Source organism: Petaurus breviceps, unplaced genomic scaffold, assembly GCF_028583685.1.
Source record: "Petaurus breviceps papuanus isolate PSGF00001 unplaced genomic scaffold, PetGlider_PUasm1.0 90466, whole genome shotgun sequence".
Taxonomy (NCBI): domain Eukaryota; kingdom Metazoa; phylum Chordata; class Mammalia; order Diprotodontia; family Petauridae; genus Petaurus; species Petaurus breviceps.
The window spans coordinates 805,482-822,923 of record NW_027187260.1 but is presented as its reverse complement, the minus strand read 5'-3'; the positions used below and the strand labels follow the sequence as shown (position 1 = coordinate 822,923).

Genomic DNA, 17,442 nt, shown 5'->3' with positions numbered 1-17,442 from the left:
GGCTTTATGTACTGCATACAAACATGTATAGATGTACCAGACTCTCAAGCACACAAATACACATTCAGTTCAGAAAACATTTCATTAACTCCATGTCACTACTCTTTAGTCTTATGGACACTGTCAACCTGAAAGATTGCTTAAAGGAGGCAAACAGGTTAGGTGGCATATAAATTCATATTGTTTATTCACTTAAAGCTAGCCAAAGCTAGCAAACATGTACATACACAGAGCCAGAATGTAAATTCTGACTGTACGATAAAAGCAATGAGAAGGCTTCAATACATTTTAGAGCAGTCCCAACTCAGAACTCAAATTTATGATCTCCATATATGTTTAACCATAGTAAGAGAAAGGAATTTTCTTAATTGAATAGGCAGTAAATATAATAAGATGAGAGAATCGACAAAGTATCAATTGAAATGACCACCCAGGATATCTATGTTTTCTTTGCCATTAAAATGACATAACATAGAATATTAAGATAAGTCCCACCATTCAAGATAGAATCTCGGCTGAAGGCACCTTGTCCTTGGTAATCATTAACAGAGAAATGCTCTGGTCAGCTTCATCTGGCCTTGTTAACACAGGAAGAGGCATTCTCTGAGTTTACTCAGAGAGCAAAGAGAGAATATCTGTTAGGCCAAGGGGCTTTTTCTGGTTGATTAGTTCAGACTCTGGTCCTTATTGAAGTTCAAATGATATTAAATGTTTATCAACACAAATACAAAATATACACAGTATACAAAGTGCAAGCTGAACACATACCAATATGTATGCACACAGTTTCCTACTGTATTCCAACTTAATTCAGAATTATTCATCTTTTGCTAGTAGGTAGTATGTTGGGCAAGGAATACTGTCATGCAAATTCAGCCATTTTAAGAAACAGAAGGAATAAGAAAATTTGTGATAGATGCTAAATCCAAAAAAGCCACTCTGTTTTTCTGGACATAGGTTATATTGCCAATGCAGAATAAAGCTCTGAAGCAATCTAGTGTCCAGCCTCCTTTATAACTTAAAACTATTACATTCTCTAGTTTTCTTGTCAAACTGTGATATTATTTACAAAAGGGACTGTTCAGAGCCCATGGATGGCTCAGAACAGATTTCTCACATTTTTCAGAAAAAAATAAACACCCCAGTCATGGGTCACTTTTTCTAAATATGTTTTATAAACTATTTAAATGTAATCTTATGGTCCTGCAGATTTGTTTATAGGCTTTTAATTTTTTTTTTCCCTCAGTAGTGGTAATTTGCCCTAGCCACACAGTTTGCCAGTAGCTGATATTATACATATAAATACATATTTGAATGGTCTGACAAATGATAGGAGGGTGTTTGAAACAATGGAAAAATATTGTCTGAGCAAAGATTATTTGGAGATTAAATCCATGTGACCTTTGTCTCATTGGTACCATGTTCTAATCAATTGAACTAACTGACTTAAATATATACTGCTACTTATGTGTATAGTTCACAGTCCTACTGTACTACTTTTGTGAATTTGCCAAATTATGGCATCCATACTAACATTTTGCGATAAAATATCTTCTGGTAAAAGGTTTGCCCAGGTATGCTTTTTCAAAAATTCTTTTATTCTTAAAATTACCTTAACTAATACTTTATGCTCTCATTTCAATAAATGTATATACTCTAAAATCATATTATTTCCCTCAGGCCTTGGGCAAACATTGTGTGGTCTTCAACTGTTTTGAAGATTTGGATTACAAGGTAAGACTCGTCATATCCCCAGCAGAAAATAATTTTTTAAAAACAATTTTTTGTGAACTGATAGGGAAATAACAATAGCTGATACTTTTATTGTTGTTGTCTTTATATTCATGTGAAAGACTTTGATAACAGACGTAAGTAGCAATAGCAGATTTTCACTCTGTGCCAGCCTAACAAAATATAACTAAGGAAATTCTGAAAAGAAATGAAACTCTTTTTTTATGGTTATCAACAAGAAAAAAATAACATAACTGAAAAAATTAACAAAAGTTCTGAAATCTCAAAATAACAACAATAAAGTTATAAAATCATAGAGGAAATGCTCGCCAAGGAAGGTACTGAAGATACTCAAAAATACTGAAAGAAGAAATAGATTGTATAATCTCTACCTTAAATAAAATTAAGGAAAACATAAGCTCCTCAAAAGAATGACACTGGAGGAACTAAAAGAAAGAAATCAAGAAACTGGCAAACATGATAGAAAACCTAAATTTTTGTTGAAAGTGAGAGTGTACTGATAAACATTTAACAAAAAGCTCTCCCATGATATGTTTGTTTCATGTGCATTATTTACATTTTCTCCATCACTTTCTTAAATGTAAACAATCAATAGAATAATGAATCAAGCTCTGATTTGTGGCTTCTGATTTCTGAGGTGAAAATTCTCACTCTGAATATTTATTAATCTGAATATTTATTAATCAGCTGTTTGATCCCATTTGTGCTGACACCAGCCTTTATAGAAGTAACAGAGCAAAATAGATTTGGAGAAACAGAATCCATGAAAGCAAAGATTAGATTGAAGCAATAATCCAAGATTTAATCAGAGTAGGCAAACATGTCAGCAATGCAAGTTAAATGGACTAACCTTGAAGACAGATTTAGATGATCTATAACCTACCTTCTGAAAAATTGGAAATCCAGAGGAATAAAGGAAGGCAAGCAACCTTGAGTGTGTGTTCTCCACATAGTGTAGTAGAAAGACAATTTAGCTGAGAGTCAGGAAAATCAAATTCTCCTTTCAACTCACCTAATAAACTACTGATTTTTGGCAAGTCATTTCAACTCTCTGAGACTCTATTTCCTCTTCTGTAAAGTGAAAGGTCTGGACCATATAATTGCTAAAGTCCTTAACTCTAACATTCTCTGTTTCTGTGACTTTTGAGGGATTAGAGGTACCTTCCTAAGTCACTGTTAATTATTCAGCCAACGGGATTTGAATTGTTGCTCAGCCCTTTCATTCATGTCTGACTCTTCATGACTCCATTTGAAGTTTTCTTAGCAAAGATACTAGAGAGGTTTACCATTTCCTTCTCCATTTTATAGATGCGGAAACTGAGGCAAACAGTGTTAAGTGACTTGCCCAAAGTCACTCAGCTTTTTTGCAAAAACAAAATTAATGCAACGAAATTTACAAGAAAAGTAGGAGGAAAAATTTGCAGCAATTATCTCTGATAAAGGCCTCATTTCTCAAGTATATAGAGAATTGAGCCAAATTTATAAAAATATAATTCATCCCCCAATTGATAGTCAAAGGATATGAACAGGCAGTTTTCAAAGACAGCAAAGCTATCTTTAGTCATATGAAGAAATGCTCTAAATCACTATTTATTAGATAAATGCAAATTAAAACAACTCTGAGGTACTTCCTCACACATGTCAGATTGGCTAATGTGACAAAAAAGGAAAATGTTGAATGTCAGAGGGGATGCAGAAAAACTGGAACACTAATGCACTGTTGGTAGAATTGTAAATTGAAACCAACTGTTCTGGAGAACAGTTTGGAACTATGGCCAAAGGGCTATAAAACTGTGTATACCCTTTGATTCAACAATACCACTGCTAGGTATTTATCCCAGAGATATCCAAAAAAGGGAAAAGGAACTATTTGTACAAAAATATTTATAGCGGCTCTTTTTGTGGTGGCTAAGAATTGGAAACCAAAGGGATGCCCTTCAATTGGGGAATATCTAAACAAGCTGTGGTGTATGATTGTAATGGAATATGATTGTGCTATAAGAAATGACAAGCAGGCTGATATCAGAAAAAACTAGAAAGACGTATGTGAACTGATATATAGTGAAATGAACAGAACCAGGAGAACGTTGTGCACAGTAATGGCAATATTGTTGCATGAAGAACTGTGAATGACAATTATTCTAAGCAATACAATGATCCAATACAATCCTAAAGGACAAATGATGAAGCTCACTATCTGCCTCCAGAGAAAGAACTGAAGTTGTTTGAGTACAAACTGAAGTGTGCTTTTTTCACTTTCATTGTTTTTCTTTTATTCGAGTCTTCTTGTACAAAATGACTAGTATGAAAATGTTTTACATAATTGCACATGTACAACCTGTATCTGACTGGATATCATCTCAGGGACAGGGGAGGGGAGGGAAAGAGGAAAAGATAGAATTTGGCACTCACAGCTTGAATTAAAAATGTTCAAAAACTTGGTGGGGGGGGAGGGGAAGTGACTTGCCCAGAATCACACAGCTAGTAAGTATCCAAGGCTAGATTTGAACTTAGGAAGATGAGTCTTCTTGACTCCAGGCTTAGTGCTCTGTGTGCTACGGCATCACTTAACTGCCTACTTATAAATAGTAATATCCTCCAAATGATTCTATTTAACTATTAGATAATCTTGTGATGATTTATTAAGTTCTGGAATTATGATCTCCTAACTGTGATCCACAACCTCTCAAAAGAGTTTCATGGTCAATCTACTCATGAAAAAACTAAGTAGATAAAGAATATCTAGGTAGCTTGGTAGCTCAGTGTATACAGTGCTAAGCCTAGAGTCAAGAAGGTCTGAGTTCAAATCCAACCTCAGATATTTCCTAGGTGTGTGAACCTGGACAAGTTATTTAACCTCAGTTTCCTCTCCTGTACAACGGAGATAATAATAGTACCTACTTCATAAGGTTGTTATGAGGATCAAGTTAGAAAATATTTGTAAAGCCCATAGCACAGTGCCTAGCACATAGTAGATGTGTAACAAATGTTCCCTCTCTGCTCCTCCCCCCATTATCTAGACTATGAGGATTCCTGGAAGAAGGTCAATGGTGGTGGACCAGTTATATCCAGTGGGAAGTAGATATAACTGGTCCACCACCATTGATCTTCTTCCAGGAAGCCTAAAATCATCAATTTGGAGCTAGAAAGAATCTCAGAGCCCAGATCCACCCATCTAGTCATTTTATGGGTGAAGAAAAAGAGGATCAGATGGGTTAAATGTCTTGTACCAGGTCACATAGCTAGTAAATAAGGAGTCAGTGAGAGTCAAGATTTGAATCCAGTCCTTCCTGGTTTCAAATCCATCACTCTCTGTCTAGTATGCCACACTGTCTTTATCACAAGTACTGAAAAATGAGATTTTCAAGTGACCCAAAGGATAATGAAGAGATGTGGGTAGTGAATAGAGTACCGGCCCTGGAGTCAGGAGGACCTGAGTTTAAATTCGGCCTCAGACACTTAACCCCAAATTGCCCTCTAAAAAGAAAAAAAAAAGGGAGAGAGAGAGATGTGGGTATAAATAGACTGCAGAATATTACCAGGAGGGACTTGCATGCAAGTAGAAGCATAGAAGATAATATCCAAGATATAGATGAGAGACAGGATGGCACCATGGATAGAGATCTGGCCTCAAAACCCAGAAGACCTGGTTCAAATCCTGCCTTGGACACATATTACCATGTGACTCAAGGTGTGGCACTTCATCTCTCTGTACCCTAATTAAGCCAACTAAGACTGTTGTTTGCCAAGAAGATGCCAACCCTCATGGGTAGAAGGAGTTTTCCCATTATGAGTTCCCTCTCTCAGTGAGATCACAGCCAAGTGTAATTTCACATGTATGATCGAGAAGGTTGGTGAACAGCTTGAGCAGGTGATAAATGTACAATGTCCATGACCCAAGTGTGATCATTCTTGCTGGATAAAGCTTAAAGATCCAAGGATAGACTTGCAGCATTTTGGGTGTAGCACTTATGTAGGGTATATGAGAGGACATGAACATGAGTCTCATAGAATTAAATTATATAAAGGTATTGTGACCTGCACCATTGGAAGGAGTGTCCTTATAAATGGTATCACAAGGTATATCACAATATTAATGTATTCAAAACAGAAAAAAAATGATATATTTTTAAAGAATAGTTATAATTCCTTTCTCACAACATAAGGAGAAATAACTCCAAAGTTCAAATCATAAATAATCAAAATAAACCTCATAAAGCAATAATAAATAATGATTAAAGATAAGATAAGCCCCACAATTATAATATTAAATGGGGAAGAAAAAAACCTAAATTTTGCAATAAGAAGTATGGAGGACTAAATAGCACAACCCCAAAATATATTGCCTCAAAGAAGCAAAATCAAAATTAAAATAGAATTGCCAGTAGAACAAAATTTGAAAGTATTCATATGAAAACAGTGGCATTATGTATTAATTTTCATATTTAATATAATCACCTGATTTGCTTACAGTTCCAACCTCTCTAAGCCCCAGGAGATAGCCCATATGACATGAGCTTTGCCTCCTCAGTCTTCATCAATTGGTAGAAAACCTTCTGGTGATGAACATTTCAAAACTCAGCTTACCTTTTTTCACCAAGTCTGTAATGAAAACCTTTTTAGTTTGTCAGACAAAAATATGAGTTACAAAATTCAGCACTGACAGATGAGAAAGAGGTGCATTCATGATTTGCCTAGGGAAAAGCAGAGTGGTGGAAAGTTTGTGGAACATGAGCTGGCAAGATAAAATAAAGATTAAAACTGGTGGTATTCTTCAGGTAAAACCAAAACTTGAATTGTAATTCATTTCTTCTATTCTTTAAGAGATCCCAGTAAATTACATTATTTGTAATATTGAAAAACTGGGAACAACCTAAGAAGTGACCAGTGGTAGTAGAATGCGTGTTACACTAGCACATTAAGGCAGAACTTCAGAAATAATGAATAATATTCAGGCATACAGAAAATTATATGCAATAATGCAAAGTGAAAAAGAAAATTTGTAGTGACGTACCTTTTTTGGAGAGGGGTAGCACGAGGAAGCATTTGGGATTAAATGATTTGCCCAGGGTCACACAGCTAATATCTGCCACTGGATCTGAACTCACATCCTCCTAACTTCAGGGCAAGTGCTCTATCCACTTCTAGCTGCCCCAGTAATATAACTTTTAAAAAATATGTATATGTGAATATGGATGGCATCTCAAAAATCATGGTGAAATTTTAAGTTTTAATAGCTTAAATATAATATGAATATAACCAGAAGGAATATTGTATATGTTGATGAATAATTTTAAGTGTTTTAGCAATAGAAGAGTAACAGTTGCAATCATTACTAATTTCAATAATTTATCTTTTATTAAGATGATGGGAAAATTCTTCTTCGGAATAGTTCAATCCGGAGCGTGGTGTTGTTTTGATGAGTTCAATCGAATTGATATGGAAGTGCTTTCTGTGATTGCCTCACAGATACAAACAATTAAGATAGCTAAAGATAATTGTTCTCAAAGGTATGTATTTTACTTGCGACATGCCATGTTCTCATTGATGCTTAAAAGCTATTTGGTTAATTTACCTAACTAATATTATGTAACCTTTGTTACTTATATGTTACTAGATTGCATATGAGTACATCATTAAATATAATGTCCTGATATCAAGTGTTTGGTCCCTAATTAGGATTCCTGGCCCTTCAGGCAGATAGCTTTTCTCTGGGGAAAGACTTTGACTGAGGGTGTAATTGAGGCAACCTCTGTCCTCCCTTACCTCTCTCTCTGAGTATCTGTCCAAAGTTACTAGTGATCTCTTAATTACCCGATCTCATTTCTCCTCCTTCTTGACCTCTCTGAAGTCTTTGACACTACTTGATGCTTTCTTCTCTCTAGGTTTTCATGATCTTGCTCTCTCTCCTCTTTCCTCTTTGAGATTTCCTTCTCTGTCTTCTTTATTGGATCTTATCCAAGTCAAGACTACTATAGTATCATGGGTGTTCCTTGCCCTGTCTTAAGTCTTTTCTTCTCCCTCTATACTAATAATGAGTCCATTTGGGGATATATTTTATTTTAAGTGTCTATGGGACATCCAGTTTAAGATGTTAAATAGGCAATTGGAAATGTGAGCCTGGAGGTCAGGAGAGAGGGTAGCCTGGACAAATAGATCTGAGGATCACCTGGATAGAAATAGTCATTGTATCCATGAGAGCTGATGGAATCACCAATGTACCTAGGATTTAGAGATGTTCGGGGACTCAGCAAAACTGATAGAGCTCATAATTACCAGCTGGAATTTCAAACTGGATCTCCTTGCACCAAGGCCACCATTTTTCCCACTATGCCATGAAACAACTGAAAACTGAATGCGTTGGAATGGTACATTTTATGTTGGGACAGTGATTTAAAATACAAACCAAATTTAAAAGAGCTAGGATAAAACTCCTTGACATGCATCTATCCCCTAGGGAGCTATTTCCAGTAGATGTTTTAGTTTCTTAGCTGTAAAATTTAGTAAGAAATCATTAATTCAGATTCTGCTAATTTATAATTCATGATAATTCAGAAATAGTATTTTGGATTCCTAAATAAAAAAGTTCAAAATAGGTTCATCCTGTTCAAATTTTCATAGTCTTACTAATGAGAAAGAAAATTCTTAAAACCCCAGATCATGAAACTAAGGAGTTTTTCTTTTTGTCTTCAATTTCTAGAATTCATAATTCTTATTATTTAAAAAAAAAACAGGTTAACATTCATTTGTTGTTGCTCAGTCATTTCAATCACATCTGAGTCTTCATGACTCCATTTAGGTTTTTCTTGGCAAAGGTACTGCTATTTCCTTCTTCACCTCATTTTACAGATGAGAAAACAGAAGCAAATAAGTGACTTGCCCAGGGTCACACAGCCACTACATATCTGAGGTCAGGTTTTAACTCAGGACAGTGAGTGCTTCTGACTCCAGGCCTGGAACTTTATCCATTGCACTACCTACCTGTACTATTGGGGGGTAAAAACTGTGTTTGTTGTAACCATAAAAGTTTTTGGTGGGCAACTTTATTGTGAAGGGACTACAAGTAGTCCACTGGCAAGGAGGTTTTTATTTTTTTTTATTTTTTTAACTTCAAACCCTTAAAAATAATAATAATGATAGATTTATTTTATATTGTAAGCTTTGCAAATCACTTTACTTACATCCTATATTTGATAATATATCTTTGGTGACTGTCAAGAAGGATAAATGGGGTATGGCATGAGTTTACCAGCTCAAGTAAAGAAAAGAAATGAGCACAAGGTCATCCATGCTTCAGGAATGGCTGATTTCCCAGTAGGAGCGGACAAGTCTCTGGGACCTGTGTATGCATAAAATGGAAAGTTCTGTCATGTTGGGCCAAAGTGAGGATAGACAGAAATGAGGGAAATGAGTGAAAAAGTTGATCATAATTCACCTTGTATATACAGGGCCTTCTCCTAAGTCTTAGTACACTTTTAAGATATTAAAGCTCTAAAGACTTTTGGGATACCATGTATTTTGTCTCTCTTAGTTTACCTACATGCTATTTTCCCCGATAGGATATGAGGTCCCTGAGAATAGAGTGATTCATTTTTCTCTGTATTCTCATTGCTAACATCATGCCTGAAACTTAATAAGAACTCCATTTAGTGGGTGTTGCTTGCATGTTGTTTGATGGACTGATTAGCAAACAAAGAATTTTATTGTTATTTTATAAAGGCAAATTTATGAAATAAAAACTATTCTAAAAGTAGAATCAGAGGTTCTGGGTTTGAATTCTGTTCTGAAATGTGTGATCTTGAGGCAAGTCACTGAAACTTTCTGGGCTTCAAGTGTCCTCATCTATAAAATGAGAAGATTGAATTAGATCATCTGTGAGGTTCTTTAAGGGAGTCAGTAAACATTTATTAAACACCTACTGATTTCAGGTACCATGACAAGCTCTGGGAATAGAAAGACAAAAGGCAGTCCCTGCTCTCAAGGAGCTTGTAGTCTAATGAGGGAGATAACATGTAAATAACTATGTACAAACAAGATATATGCAGGGCGTAGTAGTGATAACCAACAGAGGGGAAGCACAAGAATTAAGAGGGATTGGGGCGGCTAGGTGGCGCAGTGAATAGAGCACCTGCCCTGGAGTCAGAAAGACCCGAGCTCAAATCCGGCCTCAGACACTTAACACAAAAACTAGCCGTGTGACCTTGGGCAAGTCACTTAACCCCAATCTCCCTCCCAGAAAAAAAGCCAAAAAAAAAAAAAAACCCAAAGAATTAAGAGGGATTTCAAAAGACTTCTGTAGGAAATATGATATTAGCTTAAACTTGAAGGAAGCCAAAGAATCCAGGAGACCAAGATGAGGAGGGAGAGAATTCCAGGCATAGAAGACAGGCAGATATAAGGAGATGAGATGCCTTGTACAAGGAAGAAGAAGCCACTGCCACTGGATGGAAGAGTACATGGGGTGGGTTTAGAGGTGGGTGTGGGGAGGAAAGTGTGGAGGAAGACTGGGAAGGAGAGGAGAGAGAGGCTAGGCTATCTTGGAAGAGATAGGGACCAACTGGAGCCTTTGGAGATTGGGGAGGGTGGGGGAGGTGGGGGGTGGGGAATGACATGATTAAATCAGTGTTTTAGAAAAATTACTAGGAGGATGGCTATGAATCTTTAAAGTTTGTGTCCCAGGGACCTATTAGCCTTGACATCTCTCCTCTGCCTAACTAGACAAACATAATTTTACTACCCCTACCTAGTAGCAAAGAAAGGGAAAGTAAATAAGAGAAGGAAAAGTCATAATCTGACCTGGTTTATTTCGAAATTCAATCTGGGATTGAGGCTTCTTGCAACAATAGCCTGGCTTTAATGGAAGTCTTCCATAAACTAAACATTTTGGATTCATTTCCCTCACATTTGAGACCAAACTTTAGTGTAAAAAATAAATTTGTTGTCATATATTTCATTCTGATTATCATCACACTGGACACATATATTCCTCACCTTCATTATTCTGAATTAGTATGATTCTAATGTATGTCTAAGGACTAAGCTCTGCTCTTACAAAATATACTGTGGGTGGATTTTTAGTGTCCAACATAAAAAAGTAAATCTTTTTTCTATTCTGTTTCTCCCAAAATAACCCCCATGCCCAGAAGAAGAAATTCAGTTTAACTGTAAAAGATATAATTTACTTATTTTATGAAAGTGATTAATCAGTTGGATAATCTGATTTTTCCAAATTTATGCTTGAGTCATTAAACTGAACAGTGCCTGTTCCATAGTAGTCATTTAATGAAAGTTTGCTGACTGAATGATTGATCAAATTATGACCCCTTATAGGCTTACTCTTTGGGAGTTTTATAAAAATGTTTGAGGTTTTTTTTCTTTTGGTTTGTTTGGTTTGGGGGGGGGTGGAGGTTATTATTTAGCAATGTCCTATTTTTTTAAAAAAATTACTCATAACATAACATTTAGAGATTTATGATACCTGTATTTTTACACCATGTTTGTCTGTAGAGGACATTTCTTTCTGCTACTGATGTTTAAAAACATAATGAATTTTAGGTTTTTACTAGAAGGAAAAGATGTCCAAATCAACCTATCCTGTGCAATCTTTGTTACCTTGAATCCTGGGTAAGTAACAGTGAGTATACAGGAGGCATGAGAAATCTCAGTAGATCTAAGGTTAAATTCTACTCTTATCTTAATATCATTTGGCACTCTAGGGGAGGTTTTCAAAATTATTCTTGTCATTTGGCGAGCCCTTCCTTCTTACCCCCACCCCAACTCTTTTCCACCCCTATTCCCCCTGCCTTCTCATCAACAAATGCAACAATGCACCTGCCTGAAATGGAACCCACACAGTAAAACACACTTGAAGTTCCAACAGAAGGGAATGAGGTCAACTCCTCTTGAAGTCATGATGCTAAGTACATGCAGTATAGACATTCACTAAATATTTGTTGAACTGGATTTAACCATTTAACTCTTATTAGGTACTTACAGTCTACATGTCAGTGTAGTAGGCACTTGGATATAAAATAATCATAACTATAATAATAATAATGCCTGGCATTTATATAACACTTTAAGGTTGGCAGACTACTTTACAAATGTTATCTCATTTGATCTTCACAACCACCCAGGGAGATAAGTGCTATTATTATCCTCTTTTTACAGTTGAGGAAACTGAAACAGGCAGATATTGAGTGATAGAGGTTAAGCTAGCAAAGTATCCTGAGACCTATTTTGAATTCAGAGCATCTCAACTCTTGATTCATTATTCTGTCCACTGAGCTGCCTAACTGCCTCACTTCTATTGTTGATAGAAAAATAACTGGTCAATTAATTTATTTTAATATCATCAATTTTTAGTGTCATATAAACAACAGCATTCACAAAGAAGCCTGGTTGGTTGACTGGCTTTCATTTTTCAACTAGTTGCTCTACTATCGTGCAGATGTTCCCGGAAACAACCCTCGTGCAGATGTTCCCGGAAACAACCCTCAAAAGATTCAGTCTCTCTCTCGTGGAATTGATCATCATTGCCATATGCCCAAAGATGCCCAAAGACCAATGAACAAGGGATTGAGTAACAATATAATAACTCAGATGTAGAATACATCCAGGTTTGCAAAGCACCTCCCTCACAAACATCATGTGAGATAGGTGTCACCAGGATTATTATCCCCAGTTTTATAAATAATGAAACAGAGCAAGAAGCTTAGTGATTTGCTTGTGACTAATTGTACAAGTTTGTAAAGTATCTAAGGCAGACCTAGAATCCAAGTCTTCCTCCCTCTCAGAAAGACAAAACCAATACAGTTTTATTCTCATACCCAAAAGATGAACAACAATTAGCATTTATAAGCAAAATTCTTCCCCAAACAGCTAAAGTTTAATTGTGTGCATATCATCATTTGCTAAATCATACTTGGTTTAAATGTTCTTTCTATATTTACATTTTCCCACTTGGCTTTACTGAGGGCTAAGTTTCATACTTTATAGTTTAGTACTAACAGATTCTCTCTTTTCATTGATTTAAAGTAAGAATTATCAAGATATATGAGAGTAACAATAATGTACAATTTAGTACCAGTTGCAGTAATATTATTCTTATATTTAAGAGAAAAATACTTTGAAAAAAATTAAAGATTGAGAAGTGTGTTCCCGTTTTTTTTTTTAAGATACAAAGGACGTGTGGAACTCCCAGATAACTTAAAATCTCTGTTTCGGCCAGTGGTGATGATGGTACCCCACTATCAACTGATTGCTGAAATAATGCTGTTTGCAGCAGGTTTCAAATCTGCAAAACCACTGTCAGCCAAACTCATTAATCTTTATGAACTAGCTGCCAAGCAACTTTCACACCAGGTAATGAATTGTTTTTCTAAGAGCACTAGATGATATTTTTAAGGTAACAATAAACAGTTCTTTTTATTGAATAGCATGGTGATTTTCTCTAATTCAGAAATTACCTCATACAGGTAATTTTAAAAATAAGACTTCCTTCAATTAGAATGTAGTCATTCATGTAGCTCTTCAAGCTTCACCAAATACTTTTCCTCACAACAGCCTTGTGAGGGATGGAGTCCAAGTATATAACTAGTATCATTTTATAGATAAGGAAAATTTAAACCTCAGAAAGGTTCCGTGTTTTGTAAACATGTACCTCATCAAACATGATTTTACTACCCCTACCTGTAGCAAAGAAAGGGAAAGTAAATAAGAGAAGGAAAAGTCATAACCTGCCACAGTTCATCTTGGAATTCAGTCTGGGATTGAAGCTTCCTACAATGATAGCATGGAGTTAGTGGAAGTCTTTCATAAATTGAGCAAAAGGTTGAACATGTAGGATGTATTAGTGTCAGTACGCACTCTCAGATCCTTTTGACTCTCAGAATAGTGTCCTTTCCACTAAGCCACACTGGTTACTATTCTCAATTCTACCATTCTATTTGTCCCTCCTGCTTTTATAGCCTAAGAGTGCAAGAAAACAGAGAGAACCATGGAGAGAAGGAATTCCACCAACAGACAAGTGTCTTGATACAAACCTGGCTAGTGAAGAGTATTCTCCATAGGGAATCAAAACTCTCCAGGACTTTTGCCTTTTAGCTGGATTTGAACCAATATTCCTGAAGCCATCTGCTTCCTCTGTGCTTCCAAATCCATGTTGACAGAGGGAATGAATCCATTTCAATCCACCGAGCATTTATCCAATGCATAATGATATGTGATGCTCTGAAGATTCAAAAACAAAATGAAAAGTCGTCTCTGACTTCAAGGAGTTTCTGGTCTCCTGAGGAGGGTGATGGCGGAATGTCTCTTCTTTTGCATTATAGAACACCCTCCTCAATCATGAGAAATAGACTCTAGAGTTCCCCTCAAATGGATAAATCTGTGTATGTTTGCTCCTGATACCTCAGAAGGTGTCCTTTCTCTCAAAAACTCTCTCCCTGCCCATGTTCTTCCCAGTTTTTCTCATGAAAAAAGAGAGTACTTGCTCATTATATCAGTTAAATACCAATGGTCTTCAATCCCTCTCCTAAGCATCTAATAATTATCCAGATGAAGAGTAATAATAATAATGTCAATAACAATAAGGATAGCTAAAGTTTATATGGCACTTATGTGCCAGGAAATGTGCTAAGCACTTAATATTATGTCATTTCATCCTCAAAACAGCCCTGGGAGATAGATGCTGTTATCGTCCCCATTTTACAGATGAGGAAACTGAGGCAAACAGAGGTTAAGTGACTTATCCAGGATTATACAGTTAGGAAGTGTCTGATGCTAGATTTGAATTCAGGTCTTCCTGACTTTAGGCCCAGCGCTCTGTGCCACATGGAGGAGAAATAGGTGGATTAGGGTATCAAATCTAGAACTAGGCAAAGTCTTCCTATATTCTTGTTTTTCTTGTTTTGTTTGTTTTTTGCAGGGGGGAAGGCAGGACAATTGGGGTTAAGTGACTTGCCCAAGGTCATACAGCTAGTAAGTATTAGATGTCTAAGGCTAGATTTGAACTCAGGTCCTCCTGACTCCAGGGCCAGTACTCTATTCACTGTACCATCTAGCCTCCCCCTTCCTATATTCTTATCAAAGTCATGTATACACACATACACATACACACACACACACACACACACCTTTGACACAAAAAAATTGATATGTATTCATTTGAAAATAGTCCTATTTTTTTTTAGTAAGTCATATCTTTTTTCTCCCTAGGATCATTATGACTTTGGCATGAGAGCTATAAAGACAGTGCTGCTCATGGCTGGCCGAAAGAAACTGGAGTACAGAATGTAAGTCAAATATGATTTAGAAGTTAAATTGTAGAAATATTAATAAGAGTTGAAATAGTCATCCAGAAGTCCAGGGTGGGCTGACTGAGACAGCACAATGAAGAATGGGACAGGAATTCTAGGGGCCTGAAGGAAAGGAGAGGAGCTGATGTGCACTTGTCCTCCATCACTCACATTAGAGCTCCTTTATGGAAAGAAAAAAACTTATTTTGGAGCAGGCACTCTTAAGCTGGGATCCACAAGGGGACTGTAGACAGATTTTGCTGGCTGTGAAGTTAGGTGGGGAAAGAAAAACGACTTCTTATTTCAATATACTTAGTTTCCTTTGCAATCCTATGTATTTTATATATTTGAAAACATTCTGAGGAGTCCACAGGAGTCATCAGATTGCCAAAAAAAAAGAAGCAAGGAAGGAAGGGAGCAAGGGAGAGAGGAAGGAAGGAAGAAGAAAAAAAAAGAAACTGACTTAAGTAACCATTGTTCTTCCTTACAATGAGTCATCAGTCAAAAGGATAAGAGAATATGGAGACATGTAACATATAAATTCAATCAATCAGCTAGTCAACTTTTTTTTTAAAGAGCTTACTATTGTACCAGGCACTGTGCTAAGCTCTAGGGATGAAAGTAAGGTGAAAGTTCTTGCCCTCAAGGAGCTCATAGTCTAAGGGGTGGGGGAGATGAAGACCTGTAGCCAAGTAGGAAATGATGAGATGCCTGTCCACCCTCCTTAAATGTAAAATCTGAAAGGAGCTCTTGAGGGAAGGAAGGGCCCCAAGGACTAGGGTACAGAGGCAATGGGAGTCTCAGAGTTGATATGATTTTATATGAAGATGAGTTTCTGGAGGCAGTGAAGTCCAGGAGAGCAACTGGGTGGGAAATGAAGTAGCTGCCTCAGCCCCTCCTTCTTAAACAGAGGATCTGGGAGGAGCAATCTGATGTCCACCTTCCACTCTCTCCAATCAGAGGACTCCAGACTTACTGACTAGAAACAAAAAAAGCACACTTCCTTCTTCCCACTCATGTATATAAATATTTTATCGTCATTGAAGTCCAAAGTGCTGGGATCCTTGAAACCTTTCAGCCTTCTCAACCACCACCATACCTACTTTGGCTTGAGTTTGGCCTCCTTCCCTGGGAAACATTCCATGACATAGGGGGAGGAACATACAGTTATTCCTTCCACATCACAACTTTCCCCATTACAGTTTTGACATATCACAGGTCAACGTAAGAAATTAAATTGGGATTTTCTGGGAGTTTTGAAGAAGCCTCAGACAACATGCAAAGGCCAGCAAATGACACAGAAAAGGTTTAGAAATTCAGAAATGCATAAAATATGTGTGGAGTATTGTATAATATCAACAATATTTTTATCTTTTAATACCAAAATAATTCAGACTTCTTCTCTGGTATGAAGGGAGAGTCAAAATAGTTTATGTAGTTTTTCCAGATCATGGGTGCACCATACCCCTAATCCCCATGACGTGGAAGGTATAATTGTATTTGAGGTACTGATAGTAATCATGGATTTTGCCCACCCCATATTTGGTCCAGGACATAGCCTCTATTCCCTCTTTAAACCTTTTTAGAGGCTCCTTTGAGAAACTCTGATATACAATAATAGCAATAACAAAATAATAACTAGCACTTTTAACATTTACAAAGCATTTTACAAATATTATCTCATTTTATTCTGAGAAGTACATACTATTTATCATCCCCATATTACAGATGAGAAAACTAAGGGAGGAAAAATTAAGAGACTTGCCTGGGATCACATAGCCATGAAGTGTCTGAGGCTGGAACTGAGCTCATGTCTTCTTGACTCCAGGCCCAGCACTCTATCCACTGAGCCACCCAGCTGCTTCTGATATACTTTTAGTCAAAAAATGCAGAGTGCATATAGAGATAGGATAGTTTTTGTCTGTCTGTTTGTTTGTTTATGCTTTTTGTAGAGGGGAAGGTAGGGCAATTGGGGTTAAGTGACTTGCCCAAGGTCACATGGCTAGTTTTGTGTTAAGTGTCTGAGGACAGATTTGAACTCAGGTCCTCCTGACTCCAGGGTCGGTGCTCTAATCACTGTGCCACCTAGACACCCCTGATAGTTTTTATCTTAAGATAGTTCCATCATCAGAAAGTATATGATATATTACATAATATAAAAATTGTTTGCAAATAGGGTGTTGGGTTTTGTTTTGGGTTTTTGTGAAGTTTTTTCATGTGGGCGGATTTTTGCCTCTAATGCCATCTTCTCTCCTAAGTCATGGTATGTTTTGAACATCAGCAAAGAAAACCTAAATGGTTATAGCCTATGCTGCTTTCCAGAGTCAGCTCATGTAAGTCTTTGCACCAGAATTTATAGGTTGAATCAGAGGATATAAAGAAGGCATTGTTC

The 17,442-nt window shown here is 36.7% G+C and overlaps 1 protein-coding gene across 1 annotated transcript in view; it reads left to right on the top strand.

Moving 5' to 3' along the window:
* The window catches only part of DNAH14 (dynein axonemal heavy chain 14), a 412,217-nt gene that overhangs the window by 160,524 nt on the left and 234,251 nt on the right, over window positions 1–17,442 (top strand). The window contains exons 31-35 of the mRNA XM_069062634.1: window positions 1,681–1,734; window positions 7,117–7,262; window positions 11,308–11,376; window positions 12,930–13,116; window positions 14,971–15,047. Coding sequence (XP_068918735.1) covers window positions 1,681–1,734; window positions 7,117–7,262; window positions 11,308–11,376; window positions 12,930–13,116; window positions 14,971–15,047 — 533 coding nt within the window. The remainder of the gene's footprint in view (window positions 1–1,680; window positions 1,735–7,116; window positions 7,263–11,307; window positions 11,377–12,929; window positions 13,117–14,970; window positions 15,048–17,442) is intronic.